The sequence below is a fragment of the Cetorhinus maximus genome, chromosome 1, assembly GCF_964194155.1.
Source record: "Cetorhinus maximus chromosome 1, sCetMax3.hap1.1, whole genome shotgun sequence".
Lineage (NCBI taxonomy): Eukaryota > Metazoa > Chordata > Chondrichthyes > Lamniformes > Cetorhinidae > Cetorhinus > Cetorhinus maximus.
Genome location: NC_135879.1, coordinates 184,405,055 through 184,428,920, shown reverse-complemented (window position 1 = coordinate 184,428,920; position 23,866 = coordinate 184,405,055). Strand labels below are relative to the sequence as shown.

The 23,866-nt window shown below is 44.2% G+C and overlaps 1 protein-coding gene across 3 annotated transcripts in view; it reads left to right on the top strand.

The window, feature by feature from the left end:
* Positions 1-23,866, top strand: part of pik3c3 (phosphatidylinositol 3-kinase, catalytic subunit type 3) — a 126,538-nt gene that overhangs the window by 78,365 nt on the left and 24,307 nt on the right. For all 3 annotated transcript variants that reach the window (XM_078550696.1, XM_078550687.1, XM_078550706.1), the window contains 3 exons: positions 1,949-2,077; positions 15,232-15,301; positions 22,298-22,362. In XM_078550696.1, coding sequence (XP_078406822.1) covers positions 1,949-2,077; positions 15,232-15,301; positions 22,298-22,362 — 264 coding nt within the window. The remainder of the gene's footprint in view (positions 1-1,948; positions 2,078-15,231; positions 15,302-22,297; positions 22,363-23,866) is intronic.

Genomic DNA, 23,866 nt, shown 5'->3' with positions numbered 1-23,866 from the left:
CCCAGCTATGTAAAGCTTCAAGGATTGTACAATTAACACAGCTTGTGAGAAACATACAGCTCTGATTTGGAAGTTAAATTTATTTTGGTCTGCCTATGATACTGAGGAAACTTATTTATTGTCTAGCTGGGCAAAACGATGGGCAGGTTTTACCCCAGTTACCAATTGTCATCAAAAGCAACAGCAGCAACTTATGTTTATGTACCATCTTTACCATAATAAAAAGGATATCTTGAAGGGTTGTGGGCCATAGAGGGAACTGCACAATCTCTGCCTGCACCTCCAGCCTATAAAAGCAAATTGAAACATACTTTGCTAAAAATTCAAAGATTATTCTTTGCCTTGTTACTTAAACTTGATATGTTTGAATGCTACAATTTATGCTTTCTACTCATCAATACCATAATTTTATCACTGACCTTTCGTCAGAACTGACAAGAGATCATTGACTGAAACAGTGGGCTGCATTTTCCCCACAAGCGTCAGGACCCAGGTGCTGGATGGACTAGAGGTACTGAGTGCAAAAGCAGGGAAGTTATTGCTGAACCTTTATAAAGCTCTGGTTAGGCCACAGCTGGAGCATTGTGTCCAGTTCTGGTCATGTGCTTTAGGAAATATGTGAAGATCTATGAGAGGGTTGAGAAGAGATTTACCACAATGGTTCCAGTGATGAGGGAATTTAGTTTCAAGGTTAGGTTGGAGAAGGTGGGGTTGTTCTCCTTGGAGCTAAGGAGGTTGCAGGGTGTGTAAAGATGTACATGGTTATAAGGGGTTTAAATAAGGTATAAAATAAAAAGCTTTTCCCATCTACCTGATGGTACAAGGACTAGTTAGGGCAGCAGGGTCATTTGAGCCCTTGGGGTGATTGTCCCTCCCCTTTTGTGAGTTACTTCAGGCCCAGTACTATAAGTCATGGAAAAAGTCAGAACCAGCAAATTTTCGGTGGTGATGGCAACAGAGCTAAAATCTAGAGGGGACAATGGCTGCTTACATGTGAAGGATCTTTCACAAAGAGGATTTGTGTTTTCTTTGAGCAGACGAGGAAGGCAACAGGAAACCACCTCATATTCTTTTCCCTAGCCCTATTGCTCATTGAAATTGCAAAGGGGAGACTCTTACACTTTCCTCTTCAGTCGCTTGTGAGGCATGGAGAAATGAGCAGAGGACCTGGCCTTGGGCAGATCATTACTGCTACTACTACTGCAAAGATTAGGGGACATAGATTTAGGATTTTGGACAAGAGATACGGGATGCATGTGATGAAGAACCTTTTAGGCTGAGTGTGCTAATGTCCTGGAACTCACTGCACACAAGGGAGGTGAAAGCGGAGATAATGATTTCAAAAGGAAGTTGGATAGGAAAATTAACTTGCGGGGATACAGGGATAGAGTAGGGGAATGGGCTTGACCAGATTACTCTTCAGAGAGACAGCATGGACTCAATGAACAAAAAGGCCTCCTTTGGTGCTGTTATGACTGTGACTCACCCCAACTTCTGGGGTGTTCCTGCCCGGCATTCTTTAATACTATTGCTTAATCACTTTACTTATTTAACAAAATAGAATTTAAAGAAAAAAATTATCGTAGGGCTAGTACTTTTTGTTCAAAGCATCCAACCCTTCCATTTTATGACAGGAAAAATACTGAATACATTTATGTAACTCGCTTTGCTGGGGTTCTGTTGTTCCAGATTGGTTCTCTAGCTGCTCTGAAGTTAGTGTCCTGGTTTGCTGTGGAGCCATTTTTGAATGCAAGGGTGACTCTCCCAGTAGTGACACCAAAATAGCGTAGCAGGAAGAAAAGTCTTATGGGAAGAGGAAGAGGGCATGAGCATTAAGATGCTTTGAACAAAAATAATTTCATTTTCTTCACTTTTTTTCAACACCCATCCACACTTTCCTTCCCGCTTAATGATCAATGTGTATTATAAATCCATATTATTGTTTCAGAGTGCACTTATGCCAGCAAAGTTAATATTTAAAACTGAAGATGGAGGTAAATACCCTGTTATATTCAAGCATGGTGATGACCTACGACAGGATCAACTTATTCTCCAGATCATCTCACTTATGGACAAGGTAGGAAGCAAGTTAAATGCAATGTATCACCAATAAAAGCTTAGTAGAACCTAGTAACAATTTTTTTCTGCATGCTTGTAAATATATTGGGAAATCTGAGGATCGTTTGTCCTTGTTATTTATTAGAAATCACCATTAATATGGTTTGCATTGTCAGAATTTAATGGGTAACATACAGTACACTAATATTTTCCTTGAAGCAAATAACCAAAACAAAAAGCTCATCTGCACATCCTAATAGACTAATAAGGTTAGCGAATGTGGAGTCAGGGGATAAGTGGCAGAATGGATTGCTAGCTGACTTCCAGACAAAAAGCAGAGAGTGGGAGCAAAGGGCATTCAGAGTAGGAGGAAGTAGGAAGTGGTATTCCACAAGGATCAGTGCTGGAACCACTGCTGTTCAAAATTTACCCATAATGATTTGGAGAAAAGAAAGCTGAGGGGTGGCTTAATAGAGTTCTTTAAAATTATGAAAGGTTTTGATGGAGTGGATACAGAGAAAATGTTTCATCTTGTGGAGAAGAGCATAACCAGAGGCCATCAATGTAAGATAGGCACCAAAAAAACCAATAGGAAATTCTGAATAAAGTTCTTTACTCAGAGTGGTAAGAATGTGGAATTCTCTACCACAGGGAATATTTGAAGCAAATAGTATAGATGCTTTTAAGGGAAAGCTAGACAAGCATATGAGGGAGAAGAGAAAAAGAGGGTTACGCTGATAGATTTAGATGAGGAAAGATGGGGGGAGGCTGAAGAGAGCATAAATGTTGGCATACCCTGGTTGGGCCGAATGGCCTGTTCCCAGGCCATATATCTTATGTATGTAAACACTTTGATAACATATAACACGGAATTATTTGCAAAACCGAATCTAACCTCAATACAATTAACAGATATAGAAAGCACAGGACTTAAGTGCTGAGTGGATGAGCCACCTCTGCCTCCACCTGAGGCTCCCTACATTATAGATGTCAATCTTCAACCAGTTCAATTCACATCACGTGATATCAAGAAGCAACTCGGCTCACTGGATACAGCTTAGGCTATGGGCTCTGACAACATCTAAGCTGTAGTGTTCTAGAACTAACCGTTTCTCTAGCCAAGTTGTTCCTGTGCAGCTACAACACTGGCATCTACCTGCCAAAGTGGAAAATCACCAAAATACGTCCTGTGCACACAAGGCAGGACAAATCCAATCCAGCCAATTTCTGCCCCATCAGTCTATTCTCAATCATCAGCAAAGTGATGGAAGGTGTCGTCGACAATGTTATCAAACAGCACTTAGTCAGCAATAACTTGCTCACTGATGCTCAGTTGGGGTTCCAGTACAACCACTCTGTTCCAGACATCATTACAGCCTTGGTCCAAAAAATAGACAAAGAGCTGAATTCCAAAGATGAGGTGAGAGTGACCACCCTTGACATCAGGCAACATTTGATGGAGTGTGGCATCAAGGAAGCATAGTAAAAATGAAAGTCAATGGGAATTCAGGGGGAAAACTCTCTCCAGTGGCTGGAGTCATATCTAGCACAAGACAAGTTGTTTTTTTATATATTCATTCACAGATGTGGGCTTTGCTGGCTGGGCCAACATTTATTGCCCATCCCTAGTTGCCCTTGAGAAGGTGTTGGTTGCTGTTGTTGTTGTTGGAGGCCAATCATCTCAGCCCAAGGACATTGCCCCAATGGTTCCTCAAGTGCAACCACCTTCATCTGCTTCATCAATGATCTACCATCTATTAAAAAGTCAGAAGTGGGAATGTTTGCTGCTGATTGCACAGTGTTCGGCTCCATTCAAAAGTCCACAGGTACTGAAGCAGCCCGTGCGTGAATGCAACAAGACCTGGGAAACATTCAGGCTTGGGCTGGTAAGTGGCAAGTAATATTTGTGCCAGTTAATCACCATCTTCCTTGATGTTCAATGGCATTATCGTTATCATTATTGAAACCCCCAACATCAACTCTTTCGAGTTATCAACAGTCACAGATTGCAACTCTTTCGAGTACAATCACAGTTCTTGGTTTCCGGGAGTGGGACATGAACCCACAACCCTCTGATTCAAAGGTGAGGGTGCTATGAACTGAGCCATCAACATGCTGGGGATTACTAATGACTAGATTAACTTGACCAGCCAGGTAAATGCTGTAGCTACAAGAGCAGATCAGAGACTGAGTATTCTACAGGGAGTAGTTCACTTCCTGATTCGCCAGAGCCTGTTCACTATCTACAAGGCACAAGTCAGGAGTGTGATGGAATACCTTCCACTTGCCTGGATGAGTGCAGTTGCAGAAATACTCAAAGCTCAACACTATCCAGGACAAAGCAGCCTGTTTGATTTGCACCCCATCCACCATGTTAAACAATCACTACCTTCCCCAACACTATGCCATGGCTACAGTGTTTACCATCTATAAGATGCACTGCAGCAACTAGCCAAGGCTTCTTCTACAGCACCTTCCAAACACTCTTCCTGGGTTATCGTCTCACAAATTTGTGCTGATCTTTCTCGAAGCTCCATGTTTGAATCCTTTCAATCAGGTTTTCACCCTGGCACAGTTCCAAAATGGCTCCTAGCATTGTCACAAATGTTATCCTATGTGATTGTGATAAAAGCAAACTAACCCTCCTCACCCTACTCAACCTGCCTGCAGCTTTTGGCACTGTTGAACACTCCAGTCTCCACTGTTCTCCAATTAGTGGGATTCCACTCGCCTGGTTCCATTTTTATCCGTCTATCGTAAGCAGAGAATCTCCATCAGTGGGTTCTCTTCCTGTTTCATGCGGTTTTTTCATATTTGACTCCAAGAAGAGGTTTCGACCAACATAGCTGTGCCATTATTAAGACCGCCTATTTCTCCTTTTTGTAACATCACCTGACTCTGCTCCTGCTGTTCTGCTATTAAACCACCATCTGTGCTTTTGTTACCTCAGGACTTGACTATTCTAATGCATGCCCTGGTCGGCCTCTCTGCTGCCTGTGTCCTAACTAGCACCAAATCCTGTTTACCCACCACCTCTGTGCTTGCGGACCTACACTGGCTCCTGTTTAAGCAACAATTCAATTTTTAAAATCCTCATCCTTGTTTTCAAATCTCTACATGGCCCCTCTCCTCTCTAACTCTGTAATCTCCAGCATTGCAACCCTCCGATATCTGCGCTCCTCTAATGCCTCTTAAGCATCCCCAATTTTTAATTGCACTACTGAGGGCTGTGTTTTCAGTTGCCTAGACCCTTAACTCTGGAATTCCCTACAAATCCCTTCACCCCTCTACGTCATGTTCCTTCCTTTAAGCTGCTCCTTAAAACCTGCCTTTTTGAGCAAGCTTTTGCCCATCTGCCCTAATATTTCCTTATCTGGTTTGATGTCATATTTTAATTTTATAATGCCTCCAGTGAAATGCTTTGGGACATTTTCATTACTCTAAAGGCACTGTATAAATTTTAAGTAGTTGTGCCAAAATCCTAGAACTCCCACCCTAACAACACTGTTGATGTACCTACACTACATGGACTACAGCAGTTCAAGACAACAGCTCACCACCACCACCTCAGGCAATTGGAGATGGGCAACAAATGCTGGCCTAGCCAATGATGTCCACAGACACAAAAAACCTTATCCCCTTAGGCTGCCGACTAGCGGGAAGGATGTAGAGCAATGGTTCCCAAAGTGGAGCACGTGCACCCCTGGTGGTATGGCAGATGTCCCTAGGGGGTACTTTTCTCTTAAATGTGTAATGGTGGATTTTTAGGGATGGGAATTTTTATCCAACCTCCAGGGCTTCTCAAATGAAAATAAATGTCTCTGGTGCTTAAGCACATGCGCCGCCACTCTCCTTCCCGCCGTTCGTCATTGCTCCAACCACAGGTTGTTTATCTCTCACACTTACTGCTAATAGGTACACCAATGAGATGTAGTGGGAGAGACGGTTGCTGGACCTGCAGGTCAGTGGACTGCTGTGCAGACACTGCCTGCCTGAGGCCATCACCCTGATGGAGCCCTCTTACAAGGGTACAAAGAGTGAGTGGAGGCAGGGGGTTTGAGAAGAAGTGAGTGAGGGAGGGCATTTGGGAAGGGGCTGCTGAGGGCATGAGTGACGCAGGAGTTTGGGAAGAGGGGCTGCTGCATGAGAGTGAATGTTGGGGGAGGGGTGGGAAGAGGGCTGCTGAGTGATTGAATGGATACAGGACAGAAGGAGGCCAGTCAGCCCATTGTCTGTGCTATCTCTTTGCAAAAGCAACTCACCTATCCCCACTCCCCACCTTTTCACTGTAGCCCTGCAATTTTTTTCCTCTTTAGATAATTAGATAATTCCCTTTTGAAAGCCATGATTAACTCTGCCTCCTCCACACTCGGGCAGTGCATTCCAGATCCTAACCACTTGCTGTGTGTAAAAAAAAAAATAATAAATTCCTGTTGTTTCTTTTCATAAACGTGCAAATAGAAATTTACAATGGAAAAGACTGACCGGATGTGTGTACGGACTCAAGATTTTTTAATACATTATAATTGATATTCTAATGGAGTCTGCTGGTCATGCACCAAACATCCCATTTTATTGCAGAAGTAATTTTTTTTAAAGAATAAACAAAATTAGTCACTAATACTGACCTGGAGATGTATGTGGAAAGAATTTACCAATGCACAATTCCCTCGCCAAATTGTTTAATTCCATTGTCTTGACCCTCTGTTTGATTAGACACAGGTCAAATTTAGCAGCAGAATAATGCACTGGGCTGAATAATACAACAGTGGGTGGGGGGTGGGCGTGCGGTGGGATGGCTGGCTGGGATGGTGGTGGTAGTGGCAGTGGACAGCTTGCACCGCCCAAATTTGGTGTGGAGCTGACTTGCCCCATGCGGGGGAGGGGATTTGGGATGAGGGAGCTGTTGGGAAGAGGGTTGCTGGTGAATGATTCTGGAATGGGGGTGGAGGTTCATTGATAAACGTATAAGCAAACAAATATTTTCACAACATGCTGGTCAAAATTTTGTAATTAGCTTCTTCGTCATATTGTTAAAAACTGTAACTAGAGTATTTAAATTATTTTCAAATGTACCAATGAGAGTGTAGGAAATGCAATTAACAAATATGCGCACTGTTTGCAGTCAATGATCGCACAACGTGGCATCAAACTGTTTGCCCAATTTGAAGTTTTTCAGTTGTAATATTTCCAAAATGTGTGGCTATTAAAGGGTGCCAGTTCAAAAATCAGACCTGTAATAATCTTAATATAGAATAATGTAGCACAGAAGGAGGCCATTTGGCCCATTGTCCCTAGCTCTTTGGTAGAGCTATCCAACTATTCTCATTCCCCCATCCTTTCCTGTTAGCCCTGCATTCTTTTTCTTTAAGCATTTATCCAATTTCTTTTCAAAAGTTACTATTGAAACTACTTCCACCACCCTTCCAAGCAATGCATCACATCGCAACAAATCACTGTAAGAAAGAAATTGCCTGTAGGAGCACAAAAAATATTGATGAATCTAAATAGGGGTGTACAACCATAAAAGTTTCGGAACCACTGGTGTAGAGAAACAAATCTGCAAGGAAATTACACAAAGGTGCAAAAATTATAGAGTACTTATAATGAGGCACTTTGATTTTCGGAATATAAACTGGAATAGTGGTAGTGTAAAGGACATAGAAGGACAAGAGTTCCTAGAGTCTGTTCAGGAAAATTTTCTGCAGCAGTATGTGTCCAGTCCATTGAGAAAGGAGGCACTGCTAGACCTGTTTATGGGAATGAGGTGGGCCAAGTAAATCAAGTGTCAGTGGGAGAACATTTAGGGGACAGTGATTATTGTATAATAAGGTTTAGGATGACTATGGATTAAGGACAATGAACAACCCAGAGTAAGAATAATTAACTCGGGGAAAGCCAACTTCAACTGGGTAAGAATAGATCTGGTCTGAATAATTTGGAGCCAAAGGTTGGCAGGAAAACAGTAGCTGATCAATGGGCTACCTTCAAAGAAGTGAAGGTTCGGGCATAGGAGGTGAGAAAGCAAATAAGAGAAGCAAAGAGGGAGTATGAAAAGAGACTGGCAGCCAACATAAAATGAGACCTCAAAATTTTCTGTAGGCATATAAATAGTACAAGGGTGGTAAAAGGAGGAGTAGGGCCGACTAGGCATCAAAAAGGGGATTTACACATGGAGGCGTTGGGGCATGACTGAGGTATTAAATTAATACTTTGCATCTGTCTTTACCAAGGAAGAAGATGCTATCCAGGCCATGTGAAAGAGGAGAAAATTTAGTCACTAGAAGGGTTTAAAATTGATAAGGAGGTGGTATTGGATAGGTTACCTGCACTTAAAGTTGACAAGACTCTGGGAGCGGATGAGATGCATTCAAGGAAGTGAGAGTGGAAATTGCAGCGACACTCACCAGAATTTTCCAGTCTTCATTAGACCCAGGAGTGGTACCAGGGGACTGGAGAATTGCAAACATTATGCCCCTGTTCAAATAAGGGCGTAAGGATAAGCCTAGCAATAACAGACCAGTCAGTTTAACTTCAGTGGTGGGGAAACATCTAGAAACTATGGATGGAATTTTCCGAACCCACTGGGAGCGGGCAAGATAGGTGGTGTGTGCGGAAAATATGGCGCGACCTGCTTCACGATGGCATGAAGGCAGGTTGCGATTGTCCGCTCAGCCCACCAATGGCAGGCCACGTTTCTTGCCATTGGTCAGCGGGGATGCTAATTTTAATATGTCAGCATATAATTAAAAGGCCATTCCGCCAGGCTCTTGGAACCCCGCTGTATCTACCAGCCACATTGGCGAGAAAGCACGCCAACGTGTTTCACAACAGCATGCAGGTGACGTGCACTTGGTGGCCTTCACTTTGGGGGAGCTAAGGTGAGTGAGCAGCAGCATTCTCCACAGCTCGCCTGTTCTTTACAGTCCTCAGGTGTTAGGGGGCAGGGGCAACTGATGCCTGGCCCCGGAGGCAACTGCTGAGGAGGGGAGGTGTCCGGGGGCAAGTGCTGGCCAGCCTTGGAGGCAACTGCTGACGGGGGTGTGGGGGTCAAGTGCGGCCTGGTGCTGCATCCCGCGCACAGGCAATCGAGGTGGGGGGGCAGGGTAAGCAAGGGAAGTGGCCGCACATTAGGGATACCTGTATAAACTGACCATGCCTCTGCAACTGAGACAGATCAGGCGCAGCCACAATCATATGATTGGGGTTGGGCTCCTAGCCTTCCCGCCCATGCAAGCAACGCAGTGGCACCAAAGGGCCACCAAGCGCTCTGTATCTTACCCGCCCCCCCCCCCCACCCCTGGCACAGACTTTGAATCCGCCACCACTTTATTGGACCGCAGATCAGTTGAACTGTACACGTTGTATGCTGGCCATGTAGCAGTCACTGCTGGAGGCGCTCACAACCCTTTGCAATCTCAGCACCCAGTTTGGACCAGTGTCCCCCATATCACAGGTTGACAAGGCAGCCATGCAGCGCAGTCACCTCTGGCCATCCGAGGGGTGACCAGCACTCTCCAGGAAGCATTAAGGGGCGGTCACACAGGGCGAGGAAAGGTGCTAAGTACAGCCATGATAACCACATCTCTCTCTCTCTCTCTCTCTCTCTCTCTCTCTCTCTCTCTCATTCTACAGGAGACCACATCAGGGTCGTGGTGGATCCCGGTGACCTAGCTGCATGCTTGATGGTCTACAGAGGCTGTAGAAGACTGAGGAGTGAGCGACTGAGACTCCTGGCCACACAAAGGCAGGAGCAGCAACCTCATGAAGAAGGGGCAGCAGGGTCTCCCGCACACGCTGCCCAGGAGCGAGCGATACCCAGGGTCTATAGACACCTCCCACCTCCTGCCATTCCTGCAGATGACTGAGAACCAGTGTCACCGACGGCTGCACATGTCTAGGGACCTGGTGGCTCACATCTGCCACTTACTGCAGGACTTGACGCCAAGGGGATTTGAGGACATCCATTGCCAGTGGCTGTGAAAGTGACCGCGGCGCTCAATTTCTATGCCAGTGGTTCCCTTCAGGGCTCCACAGATGACACCTGTGGGATTTCACAATCCGCCGCCCACAAATGAACCATGAAGTCACGGATGCCATCATCTCCATGGCACACAAGTTTGTGCATTTCACCCGGGACCGGGACAGCCAAGATGCAAGGGCCATTGGATTCGCCCTGATCTTGGCATTCCCACAGGTGCAGGGTGCGATTGACTGCACTTGTGTGGCGCTCAGGTCTCCATCGCTATACTTGGTGGACTTCATCAACTGCAAGGGCTTCCACTCACTGACCATGCAGCTGGCATGCGACCACCAGAAACATATTCGCAGGTGTGCGCGTGGTTTCCAGGTAGTGTGCACAACACCTACACCCTGAGTTGCTCGCAGATCCCTGCAGTCTTCCAGGGTCCACCAGAGGCTACAGGATTGGCTGCTTGGGACAAGGGCTACTCGCAGAGGCCGTAGCTGATGACACCCGTGGACGGCCTCATGTTGCAGCAGAGCGACGCTATAATGAGGCTCACGCTGCAGCTCACAATTTGGTGGATGCTGAAGATGTGGTTCCGGTGCCTGGACCGGCCTGGTGGCACCCTGCAATACAGTCCGCAGAGGGTGTCACGCATCATCGTTGTCTGCTGCACCCTTTACAAGCTGGCGCTCCAACGGGGAGACAAGCTGGCTGAGGAGGAGAGGGAGGAGCTGAAGGCCTTCTCAGATTGAGGAGGACGCCGATGAGGGTGAGGAGGGGGTCCTCGGTGGTGACAGTGACCAGGATGAGGCTCTCGCACTTGCTAGATGAGGCAGGCGCGCTCGGGAGGCCCTCGGATGATGACGACATGCAGTGAGGTGACCCCATAGATCCTCACATCGCAGTTGTGAGTGGTTGACTGCAGCCGACTTATGGCAGCACCAATACCCTCTGTGAGAATGCTCCTGTCGTGGAGATGCAGTGGAGGCCCTAATAGTCGCTCGATCGCAGGAGGGTGATGACAACATGCAGTGAGGACACACCATAGATCTTCACATGGCCTCTGAGAATGTCTGACTCCTGTCTGGTCGAGGCAGCTCGCTTGCGCTCCATAATCAGGGCCATCTCAGAGATACAGCCATGAAACTTTAGATGCATCCAATGCTGTGTCCCCCTTCAGCACCTCAGCCCTTCAGGAGCTGGTGCACAGCATCATTTGTCGCAGATGCTGGCGTGATAGGAGCCAGCCCCACCTTTAAAGGCGCTGAGAGCACACTCTGACGCCTGCCCACTACATTCTGGCAGCAATGACCAGCACGGCCGAGGTGCAGGCATCAGTAATGTTTCCAGGAAGTGTGAGGCTGGACCATCACTGTGGCCTGAAGGCTGCACAGAGCACAGGGAAGAAGCCCTGGACTTAGACACCTGCCTTTTATCATGTGCAAAAAGGTTTCACATCTGAGTGACAAGAACACTGCTCATCAGAACAAGGAGCCACAGGCATGGAGACATTCTTAGGAGTTTATTGACAATAGTGAACAGTATGTACAAGTGATCAACACCCATGCCCAGGCTGTGCAACTATTTTTACCTAACTTTCCTAACCCTGCCGCTATGTTTTGGTGCTCCCCAAACACCCACAGCAGAGGTGGAGATAGCCTGCTAACTGTAACGCCTTTTCTGTGATGACTTTGGAGGGCCGAGATTTGGTGGGCCCCAGCCTGATTTCGGGGTCCTGCTGTGTGGTGGCACCCTCCTCGGCCTGTGAAGCTGGAGCTGCGGAGGTCACAAAGAGGGGATTCGGATGGGCTGCTCACTCCCAGAGTTACCTGGGTGGATGGCCCAGGAGTGTGCACCTGCTGATACTCCTCCCTATGGGTGCCCAAGGGCCCCAGGCTGATTCCCTGAGTGGAGTGAGATTGAACTGTCCCGCACCCCTCTCACGTACACACTGTTGGAGGCCAACTATGGTATCAACGATGGAATTAAGCCCGTGCAGGAGTGAAGTCCTGGACAAAGGTCTCCATGGCGGCCGCCATCCTGCTAGTGTTGACCTTGGTGCGTTGCAATGCCGGTGCTATCACCTCAGCCTGAAAACGGATGGACTCCTTCACTGTGCCTTGCAATCTGAGGAGTGCAGCGGGCATCCCTTCCTGATGTTCCCTAGCTTGCCTTTGCAGCTCCAGCAACTGTAATATGACCGAGTCCAGAGGCTCACCATCTGACTTAGACTCAGCAACGCTCCAGCCTCCAGCAGTCCACCGAGTGCTGGGGACCTGGGAAGTCCCTGCCTCCGCCTGCTCTGGATCAGATAGTGTGATGTGCTCGCCAGTTTATGATCCTGGGGATACTCTAAAGCTAGGTCCCACTGAGGTGTGTGCCTCTGCGCTGGTGGAGGGTGTGGGTGAGCACACTGACGGGTCTTCAGGGAGAGTGTCTCCAGATTCCTCTTCAGAGGTTTGTTCGGGGCTTGATTGGAGGCCCTGGGTCATGGACTCTGTTGGCTGTTTGGCAGATGTGCCTGTGAAAGCAAGGGGAGAGAATTAGTGCATGGCAGTGGCCTGTGAAGGAGGGCACATGACTCATGGTATGGTTGTCTGATGGATGTTGCACTGCTGGATCCTTGATAGAGCAGCGCCGACCTCACCATCAGCACAGGACCGATCCTGGTCGTCGACAGCCAGCTGGATGGCTCTGGTTTCGAATTCTATCAGAACTTTGATCTCTACCTGTCTGCGACCTTTCTCTCCTGTTGTGTGCCAGTTTGTCTTGCATGGGTAGAGATGGGGAGAGTGTATCAGGACGCCTGCTGGGCCAGATGATGAGCATGCCTGGCCTGTGGGGGTGGTGAGTGGTCCCAAGGACGGAATGAGGGCAGTGATGGTGTGTGTGAAAGACTGAATGGTGACGTCCCATGCACTAGCAATGAGTGAGGGTCCCGTGGATGTGTGATGGGTTTATGAGTGTATGAGTTGGGAGTGATGAAAAGAGTGACTTACCCTGGCGGAACGGAGGAGATCATTCATCCTTTTGCGAACTGGGTGGCTGTCGTCTTCTGCAGGGCGTTTGCACTGACCACTGCTGCCACTGCCTCCCGAGCCGGGTTGGTGACTTTGCTGCCTACCCTGCAGACAGAGCTGGGGTGGAGCACATCCCGGCGGGCCTCCATGGCATCCAGCAGTTGCTTGAGGGACCTGTCGTTGAAGCGGAATTTGCAGTTGTTTTTGCTTTGCTGGCCATGTCTCCCAGGCAGCGGTTGTGAGCTGGTGGCAATGAGCTTTTTGCTGGCAGTTGTCTTTTAAAGATGGCGGCTGGCATTATGCAACAGCGCGGTAATGGCAGGCATGCGAAAGAGAGTTCGCCCGCCATAAAAAGTGTTTTGCGGGAGTGAATAAATAATGAGGTGGGCTCGGGACAATACGGCATGAAACCTGCCATTTTCACTGGGGGTTCGGGCTCCCATTTTACCCATCGCTACCGTAATGCTGGGAAAATTCCGCCCTATAATTTGGGACAGAATTAAGAGTCCCATGGGCAAATGCAGGTTAATTAAGGAAAATCGTGTTTAGCTGACCTTTTTCAAAGTGGTAACAGATATTGTATAAGCTACTAGTTAGACCTCAATTGGAATATTGCATACACTTCTGGGAGCTGCATTTTAGGATGGATGTGAAAGGCAGTGGAGGGAGTGAAGAAGAGGTTTACAAGAATGGTTTCGGGGATGAACAGCTTCAGTTATGAAGATATATTGGAGAAGTTGGGACTCCCTTTCCTTGGAGAAAAGAGGCTGAGAGGAGATTTGATAGAAGTACTCAAAATCATGAGGGGCCTGGACAGAGTAGATAGGGGGGAACTGTTCCCATTTGTGAAAGGATTGAGAATGAAAGGGCACTGATTTAAAATAAATGGCAAAAGAAGCCAAAGCGACGTGAAAAAAAACTTTCACACAGTGAGTGGTTAGGGTCTGGAATGCACTGCCTGAGAGTATGGTGAAGGCAGGTTCAATTAAGGCATTCTAGAAGAAATTAAACAATTATTTAAAAAGAAACGATCTGCAGGGTTACAGGAGAAGGTACAAGCACTAGGTGATATGCTCATTTGGAGAACTAGTGCAGACATGATGCGCCAAATGGCCTCCCTTTGTACCATAACGATTCTGTGGACCACTGGACCTAAGTAGGACAAATATGTTCTTGTTATGCTGAGCATTTATGTATCTAAAGTAATTAGACATTTTATTATCCAATTCTTCCTTTTTCCCTTCCCAGCATTTGCATTTTTTTGATTAACTACGTTAGCTTTGCAAGTGGACAGACTTTCAACTGCCCCAAGCTGGATTTTGAAATTGCTGGAAGTTGTCAGTTAAAATTCAATAGGCAATAAAATGACTTGAAAAACTATTTTGTTTTTTAAAATAGTTGATTGACAAGATGGCAACAATTTCAAAAGCTCACGTAGGCTGATGAGCAAAACCACCCACTGATAATACTGGACTATATACTTAACCATTGTCCATTTTCTAAACTAGTTTTATATTGATAGTACTGTGAATGGACTTCTGTTATTATCAAATACTTGTGTGCATGCTGCTACCCATGGTAATCTCCACTCCTAAATTCATTTTATTTTATCTTTTGATTGTGGAGTAACGATGTACTGAGCTCCAGATGTGAATCAGAGGACGAAGCAGGGCTGTATGATTGATTTAACTTTAGATTGCTTTAAGGAGCCAGTGCAGATTGAATAAACATCTTTTGTGCTATAAACCTCTTGTAATTCTTATGGTTCTACCACTCTCTGTGATGTCATCTGTATTTATTTAATCAAATTTAATTTTGAAAAAGGTGCTGGTTGGAATTTTTTTTTAAATCCATGTTTTGTTGAAACGAGGTCTCCATAATTCTTAAGGTTTTGATGGGTAATTTTTCACAATCTAGGTGAATGGGGCATTTGGGACACGACTGAGCTCTGTTCTTTTTCAGTGACTTGTTTGGAATTCTGCAGTTTGTATTTTTCCCCCTCCCACCCCTCCCATCACCCCATCCCAGAGGTACATCAAACTGCCTAAAATATTTATATTCACTGGACCCAAGTTAGTCAGCAGATGGAAGCCCTGCCCTATCTCATGGATATTGGTGTTCAGTGTTCCAGGTACTGTCATAAGTTTTAAGTGTAATTTAGATTTGTATAATCTTCTGTTGCAGCTGTTGCGGAAAGAAAACCTTGATTTGAAATTGACGCCCTACAAGGTGTTGGCAACCAGTACCAAACATGGTAAAATATTTTTCCTAATTAAGTGATGTGTACATGTAAACTAATTATTGGAATCATATTGAGGGGATTAATTGCAATTGCTATACAGATGTGAATGGAGAGTCAGAATAAAATGCAGTCTTAAAATTAAACAAACTTAAAATGAAGAATAATTGGCGTAGATTATCCAGAGTTAGTTTACTTTTTCCTTTTCAAATTCATATATTGTGTCTTTATTTTTATGTAATACTTTGCTTTTATCAATTGTATATTAATATCCATTTGGTGCTCAACATTCCATTGCAAAATGTATTGAAAACTCCTATGTTATCTGGCAGAGAAAATCCATTATGTACCTGGGATACCTGTTAAAACTGTAGATGGTGCTATAATAGGACTGTACACAACAATAAATATCACTTAACATTAGATCTGAAAATAGCAGCTGATGCACAGTACATTGATGTTGTCAGCCTGGATGCATTTCCATACCAAAGCAACTGGTTGTCCTTGTAGTATGGTGACCAATACAATCTTACTAAGTGGCCAGCAGAACGGTTTAAAGCTGTTTTAAACCTTAAACATTTTGAGTGTTGAGCGTAACATGATGTGCAATGTTTATTAAACCCTTAACTTCAGTATTTACTAACCTTCTTGATCATTCTCATTTTCTCCAGCCTGAAGTTAAGATAAAGCACCTCCTGGCCTGTGTATAGGGAGGTAGTTTCCCTGATTTTGGTTTTCATCCTGCCTTGCCCAACTTATTTCCTCTCATCTAACCCTCTTGGCCTGGCTAGTCCACTTAGTGAGTCTTCTATGTAACACCATGGAGACGACTTGTATTATTTATAGTTTGATGAAGTTGGCAATTTTTGAAGCAGGGAAATAGTTGATTGAACTCATTGACTGTTCTGTAATAAAAGCTGAGGATTTCATTCTGGGATGCTACAATGCAACCACTGGTGGGAAGTTATAATTACAGCATAACTGTTTCATATCTGCAATTTATATTCTAAATGCAGATGTAGGTATAGTCCCCACCGTTCTTAGTGGGTGCATGGATGGTAACCTGATTAGCCCATAGCATAGTGGAGGCGGTGGCATAGTGGTATTGTCAATGGAGTAGTATTCCAGTGACCCAGGATAATGTTCTTGGGACCTGGGTTCGAATCCCACCACAGCAGATGGTGAAATTTGAATTCAATAAAAATCTGGAATTAAATGATTCTGATCATTCCTAGTTCCTCAGGGTAGTGCCCTGGCCCAACCATCTCCAGCTCCTTCATTAATGACCTTCCTTCCATCATAAGGTCAGAAGTGGGGATGTTCATGTCCATGTCCAAATGCAACAAGACGTAGACAATATCCAAGCTTGGGCTGACAAGTGGCAAGCAACATTTGCGCCACACAAGTGCCAGGCAATGACCATCTCCAACAAGAGAGAATCCAGCCATCGCCTCTTGATGTTCAATGGCATTACCATCACTGAATCCCCCACAATCAACATCCTGGGGGTTACCATTGACCAGAATGGACTAGCCATATAAATACCGTGGCTACAAGAGCAGGCCAGAGGCTAGGAATCGTGCAATGAGTAATTCACCTCCTGACTCCCCAAAGCCTGTCCACAAGGCGCAAGTCAGGAGTGTGATGGGATACTCCCCACTCCTGGATAAGTGCAGCTCCCACAACACTGAAGAAGCTGGACATCACCCAGGACAAAGCAGTACACTTGATTGGCACCACATCCACAAACATTCACTCCTTCCACCATTGACGCATAGTAGCATAGTGTACCATCCACAAGATGCACTGCAGGAATTCACCGAGGCTCCTTAGGCAGCACCTTCCAAACCCACGACCGTTACCACGTAGGAGGACAAGGGCAGCAGATAGATGGGAACACCACCACCTGGAAGTTGCCCTCCGAGTCACCCACCATCCTGACTTAGAAATATACCGCCGTTCCTTCACTGTCGCTGGGTCAAAATCCTGGAACTCCCTTCCTAACAGCACTGTGGGTGTACCACATGGACTACAGCAGTTCAAGAAGGCAGCTTGCCACCACCTTCTCAAGAGCAACTAGGGGTGGGTAATAAATGCTGGCCCAGCCAGAGAAGCCCACACCCTGTGAATGAATAAAAAAATTGTCCTTCTGGGAAGGAAATCAGCCATCCATCCCTGGTCTTGCCTACATGTGACTCCAGACCCCCGGCAGTGTGGCTGACTCTTAAAGTGCCTTCTGGGCAATAAATGCTGGCGGTGATGCCAACATCCCATAATTTTTTTTTTTTAATTGGCTTATGTAAAGTTGGATGAGCAATGAATATACACTTCAATCAGTCAGGAACTACTGATCCAACATTTGTTTTGAGCTGTTTGTTTTGAGGTGAAATTGAGAGTCCCTCTGGAACTGATCACTCTGTTCCTTCCAACTTTGGGAAGAGCATCTCACAGAGAACCCTACAACCCTGTTGACTACCAAATCTAACTTATTAAAAATAAGTTTGAAAAATAATTCAGTTAAAAACAAAACAAAAATATTTGGGCAAAGAAATTGGGCAGAATTTTCGTTTGCCTGAGAAAGTGAGAGACCAAAGACAGACTGGCCTGCAATTTCTCTCTGATGGCTGGCAGCTAGTCCATTAGGCTAATTAAAGGGCCTAATAAGGCAACTCTACAGATGCTGACTGGAATTCTCCAGTTGGTATGCGGGTCTCCTGTTGAGGCTGAAGCACAGACCAGGGATGGAAGTGGCCTTCTAGGGTCTGGAATGGGGAAGGGCAGAGCACTACCCTGTGACTGTTGGCCATCCTGGGGAGGGCTCGTTCCTCTACAATGGTGGCCTTTGTGAAATTAAAAAATTTATAAGAGCTCTTCAGAAGCTCTTCATCTTGAGGTGTCCTTTTTCTTCTACATATATCTGCATCACCACCAATCTTTCAGTGCTGCATGGCCTCCTATTGACCCTCCAGTCTCAGGACCCTGCCCGCCAGCCTTAATTAAACGGTTAGCGCACAACCTGGCCACTAATTGATCATTTAAAAATTGTGTTGGGCATCAGGAATCGATGTGATGTGGGGTTAGAATCTGAAAATGCACCTGATGTCACAGTCCTGATCCCAGAATAGAAATTCAGCCCATGAAGTCTAAGCTTGGAATTGCGGAAAAAGCTGAGACATTCCAGTGAAAACTTTAATTAAGTCATTAAAAGGTACAAGCCAATTGAATAAATATCTTAAATAACTTCAAAAGTTTTAAACAAGATTTTTTTTTAGATCACCTTCTTCGGTTCTCTGCCCAAAGACAGGCCCAACCCACAACACCACTGTAGGAAACAGGTCCTGAATCCACCCGAGCTGGAAAGGGGATTGAACCCCATGGTATTGGCACCAGTTTGTTTCAAACCTGCTGATCATTCAACTGAACCAACCATTACCCTGAGGTATCGGAGTTGCTATGGCAACATGCACTTTACATGCATGTTGCAGCCTGGAGCTATGGATGGTGAAGGCAGAGGCTCCAATTTCTTCCCATCATATGGCTAATCAGAAACCTCTTCTCCTACTGCTTGCCATGTTATGAATGCACTACCTTTGGCCATCAATTCATGGAGTGGTACTCGAACCTGGAGCTTCTGGTTCAGAATTTTTAAAAATTGTACCTATATAAGTTTTCGGAAAAATTTTTGAGTAATTTATAGAAAAGGAATGGAACTGATTGGTTGCTCCAGTGAAAGCCAACAGAGACTGTATGGGCCAAATATCCTGTGCCATAAATGATGCTGAAAGATTGAAGAATTACAGGGTGATGTGTTTATTTAGTCGAAACTCACTCTGAAAGTGAGCATAGGAATTTATAATGTAAGACACGTGTCACATAGGAAGAGGTTTTATAGACGGGATGTGTAGGTGACATTTTTTAAAAAAATATTAGTCAATTTTCCATGGCATCGAGCATGATTAGAAATTGGGACCAAGTGGAATAGGCTTAGAATACAAGATAAAATTGAGTTCCAAAGAACTGGACTCAAAACGTTAACTTTCTTTCTCCACAGATACCAGACCTGCTGAGTTTTTCTAGCACTTTGTTTTTATTTCAGATCCCCAGCATTGGCAGTATTTTGCTTTTATTGTATAATTGGACCATGGCTGATGATGATGATTCCTTATTTTTCTTTGTTATTGATCTCTTTATTACATATCATTTAATATTGGCATAAAATATTAGTTATTTAACTCTAAGGTTTGAAGTAATATTTGTCATTGTTATAATCCATTATAAATTCATTGGTTCAAACTATTCACCCTATAGTTGTGCTCACGTGCCATTGGTGGTGCTGCAGTATCTTCATTAGCACATTTAATTATTGTGTAACCAGTGTTGTTTGTACAGATTATTTTAATAGAAATGGCCAATGATAGTACTAACCTACATTTCTGTCATTTTAGTGCAGTTTTTTAATAAGTTGCAGTTTTAATTAGGTTTTAATAGGAAAGGCTGAAGAAGCATGACCCTTACTAAAAAGCTATTAGGAATCCACATATTTGGTCCTTAAGGGTCTTTGTGCCATTTTTGCACCATGTATAATTACATTGGTGTAACCTCGCTTGAGCACAAAGCTTGAACATTTAGTTCCTAAAATACCATTGTTTTGTGAAATGAACTTGAATTCTGATCACATATTTTTCATCATTCCCATTCCTATTCTATTCTTTCCTTTGCCATGGTCACTGTTGCCGATCCTTAAATATTAGTATACTATTAGTGCAATATTAGTTGTATTCATTCTTCAAAGTGACCCGTAGAATTTGGAACACTGGAAGTGAAGCCACAAGGAGTAGTGGTGAAAAATGAAATTCATCATAGTAATGCAGTAAGAGTTTCTCTTCTAAGGTTAGTTTAAGACATATGCTAGATACGCTAAGTGGAAAGGTACCCCACTGTCCAACACTAATACTGCTTCCCTTTAGGTCCTAAAGTCTGGAATATCTTCCTCACATCTCTGTCTCTCCCCTCTGTCCTTCTTTAAGAAGCCTCATAAAAGCTACCTAGCTGACCAAACTTTTAGTTACTTAATATCTCTATCTTTTGCATAGCCTCAATTTTTGACATATTATGCTCCCGTGAAGTTCATTGGGATTTTTTACTATGCTAAAGGTGCTATATAAATGTAAGATGTTGTTTTATTTGCAAGTTTCACGCAAGCATGTTGAGAACAGCACCATAGCGTAATGGGGTAGTGAAAGACTAAAAAACTGTTAGATTGGTGGTTACTGTAAGTGTAATTTTTGTGAACTACTTAGCTCTGTTATACTGCTGGTAAATTTCCAATCTAGCGCACCATTCCATCAATGCTCTTGTGGCAATGAGCAAAACTACATGTGCTATATTGTTGCTGTGCCTTGCTAACTTCCATTTCAAGAACAATGTGAGTGGGCAGATTTAGCTATGCTATCTGTTTACATTAAGCTCAGGGAGGACCTTGATAATGTATTGGGACATGTGATTCTCTAGTGAAACCAAAATGAACTGAGACACCCATTGTTACCCCATTGAAGTCGGCTTTCCTCCCAGTTAATTATTCTTTCCCTGACTTGTTCCTTTTGTCCTTTTCCATAGTCATTTTAAACCTTATGATGCAATGATCACTGTTCCTTAAATGTTCCCCTACTGACACTTGGCACACCTCGTTCCCAAGAAGCAGGCCTAGCAGTGTGTCCTTTCTTGTTGGACTGGAAACATACTGCTGTGGAAAATTTTCCTGAACACACTCTAGGAATTCTTGCCCCCCCCACTATTGCACTACTGCTTTCCCAGTCTATGTTCATATAGTTAAAGTCCCCCTTATAACTATATAATTATTTTATCTTCCTGTAATTTCCTTGCAAATTTGTTCATCTACATCTTTCTCACTAGTTGGTGGCCTATGGTCTACACCAAGCAATTGCACCTTTTTTGTTCCTTAGCTCTAGCCAAATAGATTCTGTCCTTGACTCCTCTGGTACATCCTCTTTCGCCAGAACTGCAATGTTCTCCTTAATCAATTCTGCCATCCCTCCCCGTTTCTTCCTCTCCTATCTTTCCTTAAAACACACAGGGATATTTAATACCCAGTCCTGCTGTTCTTTGAGCCAGGACCCTGTTATAGCTTCATATTTCCACATGGCTGTCTGCACCTGCAACTCACCAATCTTATTTACCACATTCTGCATGTCACATAATGCATTTTATTACTTTCTCCCTTACTCTGAATCCACCTAATACTTTACTATTTCCTGTTCTTCTGCTATTTATCTCTCCCAGTATTCTGTGCACCTTGGCATTCCTCTCTGATATTACCTCTTGGTTCCCACACCCTTGCCAAGTTAGTTTAAATCCTTCCCAACTGCACTAGCAAATCGGCCCAGAAAGAAATTGATCCTGGCTCCATTAAGGTACATCCCCTCCGACCTTTACAGGTCCTATCTCCCCCCCAGAGCTGGCCCCAATATCCCAGCAATTTAAAGCCTTTCCCCCTGCACCATCTTTCTAACTGTATTCATCTGCTTATCCTCCTATTTCTGTACTCACTTGTGTGGTTTATTTGTATTGAGTGTTGGCATGTTCTTGCACATGATTTCATTTTACGGTTTAAAAAGCTCTCAAGTGAATCTAGAATGCTAGGTATTTTTAAGCTTAGTTTTGTGCTAAAATGATGTGATACTTTCACCTAAAGTGAAGCCCAAATGATGAAGGGCCTGTTTCAAATGATCTTGAGATGCCTGCCAGAAATCTTAACTTGCTTTAGTACGCTAAGAAGCAAGATTCTGACCTGAGTCTCTGGTTACACTGTGTGTTAATGCTTAGTCAAAACTGCTTTGTATTAATAAATTAATATATTGACCTTAGTTGTTAAACACCCAAATTGAGACTGTGTGTTGAATGAGTATGGTTAGTTTCTTTGTTATCTAGTGCAGTATAGCAATATGTCTGCCTCATTTTTTATTTTACAATAATGTTTTAACTCTTTTTCAGGCTTCATGCAGTTTATTCAGTCTGTGCCTGTTGCTGAAGTATTGGCGACAGAAGGAAGTATACAGGTAAAATAAATGGCTTAACATGTAATGATCTCTGTTCTAACTCTGCTATCTTTTCACAAGCAAGAGAAACAACATTTGAATTTCAGGTGATAGCTTCATACCATATGTTGCCTAAAAACATATTGATTTAGACCAAGTTGTGACACTCCACTAATTAGTGCAATATTTGAATATCTTAATATTTGCCTACATCCCATAACAGCACCTTCAAATTTTTATAACTTTTGAATGCAGAATAAACAGATCTAGGAAAAGTTTCTGCTGCAACAGATCTACCACAACTTGTCTCAGATTTCACTAGTCAAACCATACCTGAACCTTCTGTATTGACTGCATTCCAGTCCATGTAAACTGGGTCAGCTCATGTACCCAAGCTGTTTAAACCCAGTTGGATTCTATTTAAATTTGTACTTTTCCCTAGAATTTGAAATGAGGAGAGGAAAGAATTGTATTAATATATTTAGTCTTTAGGTTTGTGACGATTACGCATCTTAGAACACGACAGAATTTTGGTGCCACTTAAACTCTTGAGTTTCTGTAGTCAAGATAAGTATTTTGACTGTCAATGAACACTAACTTGCCAGATACTCTCCACTTTCCTAAAATGCTCTCCACTTGCTTGGATGAGTGCAGCTCCAACAACACTCAAGAAGCTAGACACCGTCCAGAACAAAGCAGCCCACTTGATTGACACCCCATCCACAAACATTGACTCCCTTCACCACCAACACACAGTGGCAGCTGTGTGTGCCATCTACAAGAGGCACTGCAGCAACTTACCAAGGCCCCTCAGACTGCACCTTCCAAACCCATGTCCACTCCAAAGAAGGGCAAGGACAACAGATACATGGGAACACCACCACCTGGAAGTTCCCCTTCAAAATCCTTGGTCAAAATCCTATAACTCCCTCCCTAACAGCACTGTGGGTGTACCTACGCCACAGGGACTGCAGCGGTGCAAGAAGGCCAGCCTAACCAACGATGCCCACATCCTGTAAGCAAATAATTTTTAAAAAGCCACTCACCATCTTGACTTGGAAATATATTGCCATTCCTTCACTGTCGCTGGTCAGAATCCTGGAACACCCTGTCTGACAGTACTGTGGATGTACCTACACCACGTGAACTTCGGCGATTCAACGAGGCAGCTCATCACAGCCTACTCAAGGGCATTTAGGGGTGGGCAATAAATGCTGGCCTAACCAATGATGCCCACATTCCATGAATGAATAAGAAAAAACTATTGAATAGCTTCTCTCAACTGCTTATTCATAAGGAAACTAACCTATCACAGCTCTAAATATATTTATTTTTGCATCTATACATCGATGTGTTACCTATTCGTTTTAGCGAAGTGTAGTTTGCAGAGAGCTCCCTTTATGTAGAAAAAGCATTTTCTGTTCTTTTCCTTTCTTGCCCCTCACCCCCGACCTTCAAAAAAATAGCATAAGCTGAGTGCCAGTTTTGTACATAGCTTTGCCCTAGGAATTGCTTTTTTGTTAAA